General features: G+C 33.0%; 1 protein-coding gene across 2 annotated transcripts; it reads right to left on the bottom strand.

Annotated features, from left to right (window-relative positions):
• Positions 1-5,241: 5,241 nt before the first annotated feature.
• LOC144556490 (NEFA-interacting nuclear protein) lies at positions 5,242-7,653 on the bottom strand. Of its 2 annotated transcripts, none has more exons than XM_078304857.1 (6): positions 7,421-7,653; positions 7,232-7,306; positions 6,661-6,718; positions 6,471-6,526; positions 6,261-6,323; positions 5,242-5,722 (listed from the first exon to the last, which is right to left on the bottom strand). In XM_078304857.1, exons 1-6 carry the CDS (start codon positions 7,484-7,486, stop codon positions 5,420-5,422), a joined length of 621 nt encoding a protein of 206 aa, XP_078160983.1. In that variant the 5' UTR covers positions 7,487-7,653; the 3' UTR covers positions 5,242-5,419. The 2 variants fall into 2 exon arrangements, with proteins under 2 accessions (XP_078160983.1, XP_078160992.1); XM_078304866.1 differs by having other exon boundaries at positions 6,661-6,798; positions 7,421-7,486.
• Between the last annotated feature and the right edge of the window lie 1,218 nt (positions 7,654-8,871).

Raw genomic sequence — 8,871 nt, 5'->3', positions numbered from 1 at the left:
TACGAGGGACAAATAGTATTCTTAGTAAACTATCACTTCCTCAGCTAAGCTATACATATGGAAAGCTACCGTTATGACTGCTTTTTACGGACAGCGGTGGATAACAATCACACATACATATTTTTCAGTGGGAACGATAAATACCTCATACTGTAGAACGTGACACTGAATCAAAACATAAATGACACGAACACAATTCTATTTAATGTTTCATTCGGGGTCTGTCAAATACCATGTTCCTAGAACATGTATCTATGTGATTAAAATGACATCTTGTGTCAGGTGGTTTGTAAAACTTAACCATCTTTTAATCCACATACTAACCTTATCGCGGTAATTAGTGTTCCTGCTAATTACCATGGTCAGTGACCTTTTAAGAGTATATATCATCTATATTATGGAGTTTCACAATTTCAGTCATGAACTCGAAATGATCCATAAATTCAATAATACTCAAGGCAACAAAATGATATATAAACATTCAATTCATGAACAAAGCTTTATGATAATTTATCGTATTATTGACTTCTAGATTATTACAAACTAACACAAACTTGCAGCAGTACCACATTATATAGATATTTCAATGAAATACGACCGATTTAATGGTTTAAACACAGGTTTTGATACCAAATATAGGTCGAAAATATAGATAAGTTTGCGAGATATCAGTTTGGATAACAAGATATCAACAATTACGTCTTATTTCTCTTATTGGGTCTAAGATAATTGTACCATATTCCTACTAGTCAACCCTATACGCCATCCATGGAATGTACTCTCCATGCCATCGAGGTTAAAACTCACCAAGTCAAGTAGTGATACAAAGAATAAAACTCAAAAAGAATTAAGATCATAAGCAAATGATAAATATAAATAAACTTTTAGATTAAACTCATAAGAATTGAAGATTAAATGTTTTCACCCTAGAAAAGGGTTGCTTAGCCGCTTCTAGCTGGTTCAACAATAAAAGAGACAAAAGACATAAAGAAATAGAACAATAGAGATGGAAGGAGTACACTATGCGATCTCTTCTCTCATGCACACCACCTTCAGATCATGCCTCTTCATTCTCTTTTAATGGAGACTTCATTATTTTACCCTTATATCATTGCATAGCCTCTATAAGAGAAACCATAATTCTAACCTAATATTCTATGGTGAAGTATGCTATTTGGTGTGGAATGATGAATGGTAGTCCAGAGATATGTTTTCTCTTCGTTCAAAAGCATATTTAGGCCTTAGCAGTCAAGTTAGAGCTGTAACCACTGTTCTGGCAGTTTTTGACGGTTATCTGTGTGAATGCCTGGGTCACATGCGGTTCATTGGTAAACCGCACGAATAGCATAACTTCTTGTGCGGTAGCTCTGAATAGCATGCGGATGAGGGCCATGGGATTATGTATCTGAATTGCTTCATTTTATGCCTGTTTATGCCTGTTTTTGCCTGAATAATACTGAAAATATGTAATTCTTCAAAATCAAGTAAAATAACAAAAAGGAATCTAATTATATAGAAAATGAGTAATTGTAATTCGATAAATGGTAATATTTTAGGACAAGTGATAGGAAAAATCACTATTTATTTTACCCATATCATGTTTTAACTTCTTCAAGTTGTCTTTCTTCTTCAAGTTGTCTTTCTTCTTCTAGTTGTCTTTAGTCTTCTACTAGTTTTATTACATCTTGTTGAAGTTGTCTTTCATCTACTAGTTGACTTTAATGTTCTACTTGTCTGCTTTGATATTTTACTGGTTGTATTTCATCTTATGTTGAAAATTTTCTTCTAGTTGTTTTTTATCTTGTACTGGTTGTCTTTGATATTCTACTGGTTATTTTTTATCTTTTACAGGTTATCTTTCATGTTCTACTAGTTGTCTTTCATGTTCTACTGGTTTTTTTCATCTTCTATATGTTGTATTTCATGTTCTACTAGGGCTGGGCAAAAAAGCTCGAACTCGTAACTCGCTCATTTACATCTCGTTTAACTCGGCTCATTTACAGCTCAGCTCATTTACAACTCGAGTTGGCTAACTCGTTTAATAAATGAGCCGAGTTCGAGTTGGCCCCAACTCGCTCATTTATAACTCGAGTTGCAAATTATTGGTCACAATAAATTCCAAAATAATCAAACCCGAATCTCTAGACTGTTATTTGTGCTTTGAGATTCGTGCAAAATATGTTTGAACTTGTGTTGTAATACTATCACTGGTTAAACGAGTTATAAACGAGTTGTGAGGCAACTCGAGTTGATAACGAGCTGAGTTTGAACTTGTGTTGTAATACTATCACTGGTTAAACGAGTTGTGAGCCAACTCGAGTTGATAACGAGCCGAGTTCGAGTTGGCTCTACAACTCGTTATTATCATCTCAACTCGAGTTGGCTCGCTCGTTTATTAAACGAGCCGAGTTCGAGTTGGGGGTAACTCGCTCAAACTCGGCTCATTTACAGCCCTATGTTCTACTGGTTGTCTTTCATATTCTTCTGGTTGTCTTTCATCTTCTACAGGTTGTATTTCATCTACAAATGACTGTATTTCATCTTCTCTTATTTGTATTTCATTTTTTTCTAGTTGTCTTTCATCTTGTACTGGTTGTCTTTCATCATCTACTGATTGTCTTTCATATTCTATTGATTGACCTTCATCGTCTTCTCGTTGTCTTTCTAATTATCTTTCATCTTCTTCTAGTTTTGTTTCATCTTCTTTTGGTTGTCTTTCATTTTCTTTAGTTGCTTTTCATCATCTTCTAGTTGTTTTTCATTGTCTTCAAGTTGTCTTTCATGTTAAACTGGTTGTCTTTCATGTTATACTGGTTGTCTATCATGTTTTACTAGTTTTTAATTTTCTACTGATTGTGCTTCATCTTCTTCTCATTGTCTTCCATCGTGTACCAGTTGTCTTTCATCTTCTTCTCGTTGTATTTCATCTTCTACTATCTTTCATGTTTAACTGGTTATTTTTCATATTCTTCAAGTTGTCTTTCATCTTCTACTAGTTTTTTATCGTTTTCTAATTGTTTTTCACCATCTACTAGTTGTTTTACATATTCTTCAAGTTGTTTTTCATCTTGTACTGGTTGTCTTTCATGTTCTACTAATCGTCTTTCATGTTCAACTGGTTGTCTTTCATCTTGTATTGGTTGTCTTTCATCTTCTTCTGGTTGTTTTTCATCTTTTATTGGTTGCTTTAATGTTCTACTAGTTGTTTTTCATCTTCTACATGTTGTCTTTCATGTTCTACCGGTTGTCTTTCATCTACAAATGATTGTATTTCATCTTCTTTTGTTTGTATTTCATTTTTTAGTTGTCTTTTATCTTGTACTGATTGTCTTTCAACATCTACTAGTTGGCTTTTATGTTATACATGTTGTATTTCATCTTTTTGTAGTTATCTTTTATCTTGTACTGGTTGTGTTTCATGTTCTTCTACTTGTCTTTTGTTTTCTTCTAATTGTCTTTCATTTTCTTCTAGTTGTATTTTATCTTCTTCTAGTTGCATTTCATCTTTTTTCTGGTTGTCTTTCATATTCTTGTAGTTTTCTTTAATTATCTTTTAGTTGTTTTTCATCTTCTTCAAGTTTCTTTCATCTTGTACTAATTGTCTTTTATGTTATATTGTTTGTCTATCATGTTATACTGATAGTTTTTCATATTCTACTAGTTGTCTTTCATCTAATACTGGTTGAATTTGCTTTGCGCACAGTAAATTGGATCCAAGAATGTTGTATTCTTATAGACAAGGTTAAACCTTGATATCCTATTGAATTTAAAGATGTGGGTATGATGTTCTGAATACTAGTGCATATTGATTATTACATATGTTCATACTGTATTTTCTACTTCCTCTATGTAGGTTTCTTTTTTTTTTAAGAATTCTACCTGAGTTGGATTATAAGCATGTCGATGTAGTAAAATTTTTGCTAAAGTTGGAGTACCGCACGGAGTTCCATTAAATTACATTTCGATAGTGTTATTTATGAATCATTTCGATCTTACTTTTTAACATTATCTTATTGGTATAAAAAAAATATTATGATTACAGATTAAAGTGGTGGGTCACCTCTAAAAAGCTTCAGAGCAAGACAATTTACTAAGTTTAGGTCTGCAGCAAGACAAATAAGATCTATAGTTTAGTATTTGGTACCCAGCTAGGTATGTTCAGTGGCGATCGACACTGATCATTTAACTTTTTTCCCTGACTGGCCTTAATAAGTTTTTTCTAGCTCTAACATGAATTATAAGCAAACAGTTTTAGACTTGCATGCCTGTGCTGGTACAAGTACTATGTATAATTTGATTTGGAATTCAACTAACTTTTATTACAATAAGATTATATCATTTCTCGTTAACCTTATTTTCAATTGTTGTTTCAACAAACAACAAGCAAGTATTTTCAATTGTCGTTTCATTTCACCGATATTCGCCAACATACGCAAGATAAAACAGTTGCGGCATAGCGGCAAGCTCATTCATTTTAAAAGACCTTTGTTTAACCGAACGTAGTTTAACCTTTGTTTACAGGGGCCCAAATAGCTAATGTTTTGAACATAAAGCCCAAATTCAACACAGCTCAATAACAACAACATATGTCATGTCAAGGGCCAAACAAGACTTGAAGGTATTCATGCCTGTCCAAATATTTATCTTAAAATGTTTGGAAAGCGAGTAAATGTCAATGCCACAGCAATACAGCATCCTCGCACTATCGTGCTAGGTACTATTGTGACACGGCACATTATTTATTAAAATTTATATTGAAATGTCTGTCTCAGTATTGTACTATTGTGAATTTGTGACACAGTTTTAATTAAATTTATTGTGAGATGTCTATCTCAGTATTGTGACACATTTTAAATCAAATTTATATTCAGATATCTCAGTATTGTGTGAAGCACTGATGTGATACCTCTCCACAAATATTCATCATACCATAAGTGAAATGTTAATTCTTGGACCCACTAAGAAATTATTTTGTCATGGCAAGGCAGCGAGATATGGAGCCACTTTTTATTCAATTAAGCAAATTATACAAGAACACCACCTGTCCCATTAAACAAAAGATGGCTATATCACCAAGCAGTATTTGCCTACGGGCTTGAATCAAAAAAAAAAAAAAAAAACCAAGCAGTATTTGTTTTTCCTCTTTTGGTTGATTGTGAGTCGTGACTTAGTATTTGAATTACTGCATTTGTAATTTGTATCTCTGATCTCTGATTTAAACAAAAACAAGGAGACAGTATGAATAAACAATTAAAGTGGGCGCCACAGACAATCTCATAGTAAGCTATTTGAACTACAAAGTTTAAAAGGAATACAGAAGGTACAAAAAGGAAATACTATTGGGGGATAAGAGAAAATATTTGCATCAGAGCTCTAGGTTCCCCAGTTACAAGCAGTTTATGATTAAAAGAAAAGAATGTTAGCTATCTTCATCACTTTCGTCGCTGTAAGAGACCAAAGCTCCAAGTGCACCATTTGTATTCTTAGGACTATTATCTTTCTCATTGCTAGTATCATACTTGACCGGTGGATTCCCAGATGAATATTTTTCAGTATCAGTAGAGATCTTTGCCTTTTTAGCTTGTGGTTTTACAGAAATAATTACATTTACTGGACGTGACGGTGGGGGTCTTTTCACCGTGGTCGGTCTATCTTCTTTTGGTGGTACTGGTACAGTTTCTTTAATTTCACGGACATATGATGCTTGAGCAACCAATGCATCCTGAATATTTTCAAAAAGAAACAAGAACAAGTGTGAGATGAAGAAATATTGCTTGCATAGCAAAATGAGTCCAAATACAAGACTTGACCAACTTTGAATGAATTGGTGTAGTAAACAATACATACTATATACCAAGAGAATGCCACCCTCTTGTGCACATATACCTCTGACAAATCGGAAACACAAAAAAATCTCATTGTACCAAAGCAGTGCCGATTTGTACAAGCAATCACAACTAGACTCTTTGAGCTTCAGAATAGTATGTCAGAACAGAAAATTAACAAAAAGCAATAGTTTTGCTCAAAGCAGCTTCATCCTTCTGATATTCCGTGTTATGAAAACAGACTATTGTTTGCAAAATCACAGTCCAACTGCAGTCGCTTTGAATTGTCAAAAGCAACACTAAAGCAGCTTATACTAATTGAAAACCAGAAGGTGCTGCTTACAGCTTACTATAATATTAGAGAGATTGCATTTACGAGTAATTGCTCCTTTGTAATTTCAGAAAATCATAGCACTTTTTGTAAAATAGACTAACTTGGAAATTTCTAAGCTGTTCGGCTTCTTCATCTGCCACATGCTTCTCATATTCCCTCTTTGACTGCATTTACATAAACCAACACTCAGTACAAGCCAGAAACAAAATGGTCAAGAGACATATTTCAACTCATTGGTTTCAAGAATCACAATACTAATTTCCTTCGTCAAAAAAATTTCAAATCGAATGAATCAGTAGGAGGAGCAAAACCTCTTCATATCTATCGAGAAATTCAGTTTCGTCCTCGTCAAGAGCTTTTGGAGGTCCTGATATATTAAAAACAATTAGGGTATCATATCAGTATCATGTTCACATTAACCTTCTGGATAATAAATGAAAACAATAAAACAACATCAAGAAACTGTAAAAAAAAAAAAAAAAAAAAAAAAAGAGGACTTACTGTGTTTGAACCTTTCATTGAATTCAGCATCCTTCTTATCTTTGTTCTCCTTGAGAATCTGGAATAATGGTAAAACATCTACAGTAAGGGACGGCCATGATTTCATGCAAGTTAGCCCCAAATAAGCCTGAATAAACCCTGATTTGTGCAATGAAGTGAAACCAAGGACTAGCAAAAATTAGGCCACATTTCACTTTATTGAGCAATAAAAATAAAAACTTGCTGTTTAAACTCAGTGAGGTAAAATCCTAATAATTTCTGCAGCTTTTCTTCAAGATTGGTGAAGGTAACAATTAGCCTCCCAAATTCAGTATATTAATTAAATAAAGCGAAATGCATAAACTGTTCTTTTGCAATTTGGAAAGCACCAAGAAATGACAACAAGGATGAACACACCATTGCTATAGTTCCTGGTAGCACTTGGTAAAAAGCATGGAAAAATTAGTATAATAAACAGAGAAGGCTGAAGAAAGCACATTGATCAGGTCAGGACAAGGATCAGAATAACTGAATAAGGTAGAATTACTTGGTAATTTATACAAAACCATTAAAAATAAGGATAGATACGAACATCATAAAGGGGTCTGTCGCACTGAGCACTGCCATCCTCTACTCTCTCTCCTCTGGACTTCTTCGCCAGATCCAACTACAGTTAATCAAGCACAGTTCACGTTAATTAAGGTCAAAATCATCAATTACATCAAATTTAGGGTTAGGGTTTGAAATTGACGAGCCTAATAGAGAATAGAGATCGAGATACCTGTCCTTCCGATATGAAATTGACAAGCCTAATAGTGGGAGCGTTAGTTGCCTCTTCTTCCGCCATTTCTTCTTCTCTCTCTCCAGAAGACTAGAACCTTAACCCCAGATATACGCTTGTCGGGGTTTTTCTCTTTTGCTCGGTCCTTTCCCGGTACGATTTATGAGAAAGTTGCACTTATGACCCTGTCAAAACCCCTATTAGTGACCAAAGGTTAAATAAATGCGTATGTAAAAAATGTGCAACAATAATACAAAGGCAAAGCTTCTATGGACAAAAGTATCTATTTGTAAAATGAACATATTTTTATTTTCAAAGTTCAAACAGTCGATCCGAACAGTTCAACTTGTTCCCCATATTAATATGTGCTTGGAGACCAAATTTTACATTTTTTTTAATTTTTTTACTATTTATTAAGATGGGTACAAAATTCAATGGTCTGAATTTGATATTTTTTTGTACCCATCTTAATAAATAGTAAAAAAATTCAGAAAAATGTAAAATTTGGTTTCCAAGCACATATTAATATGGAGAACAAGATGAACGATTCGGATCGACTGTTTGAACTTTGAAAATAAAAATATGTTCATTTTACAAATAGATCCTTATGTCCATAGAAGCATCACTCTAAAACAAATGTATTGACTATTGATAAAGCATAAATATATAAGAGGAGGATCACGTAACAATTTTTTTGTTTACAATTTTGACAATCTACAAAAATAAAATTTCAATTTAAAATCTAATATCAGTGACGAGAGGCGGATTTAGTTGAGATGAATGGGGTCAATTGACTCTATTTATATTTCAAATAGTTGTGTTTTAACATGCTATTTTATAAATTTTTAGAAAAATATCATGGTTTTAACCATGATTGACCCCCATACAATTTACTAATTGTATTCGCTGTTGATCCCCATATTATATTTTCTTCTCCAATTTCAAAACTTATTAATATTGACCCCCTAACGAAAAATTTCTAGCTCCGCCCCTATCAATGACATGATATATTATTCCCATGTCATGTTTGGAAAATTGATGAGATTGTTTTTTCACTGTATACCAAGTGATTTGAAATTTCGACAATCCAAAACTAATTATCCTCAATGCATCATCAAATAACATTTTAATTGCATGAATTTGATTGTAAGGCTATCTATACATCAAATAACATACCTATAAATTTAGGTATTAAATATATTTTTTCATTTAATTGTTTTTGAAAATATTCATTTATGAACATTTTCAAATAACCTTTGTCAAGTGATCCCTCCTAAATATATAAATACTTTCCTCTAAAATTCACCTCTTGAAAAATAAATCCATGTTTTAATGTTTAAATTTTATGATTTAAAACTAATACACCATAATGGTTGTATAATTTAGATTTTAATTGTCGATGCACATAATAATGATAGAAAAGTGTGGTTAAATAAGAGCGGAACTAGTTG

Source organism: Carex rostrata, chromosome 1 (genome assembly GCF_964058835.1).
Source record: "Carex rostrata chromosome 1, lpCarRost1.2, whole genome shotgun sequence".
NCBI classification, from domain to species: domain Eukaryota; kingdom Viridiplantae; phylum Streptophyta; class Magnoliopsida; order Poales; family Cyperaceae; genus Carex; species Carex rostrata.
This window is presented reverse-complemented; position numbering and strand designations above follow the sequence as displayed.

Excerpts from the sequence above, each read along its gene's own strand:
- LOC144556490 (XM_078304857.1), bottom strand. The coding sequence starts at position 7,486 with ATGGCGGAAGAAGAGGCAACTAACGCTCCCACTATTAGGCTTGTCAAT. Across the intron at positions 6,719-7,231 it reads GCGACAGACCCCTTTATGAT|ATTCTCAAGGAGAACAAAGA; the intron begins GTTCGTATCTAT and ends CCATTATTCCAG. Across the intron at positions 5,723-6,260 it reads AACAGCTTAGAAATTTCCAA|GATGCATTGGTTGCTCAAGC; the intron begins GTTAGTCTATTT and ends GAAAATATTCAG.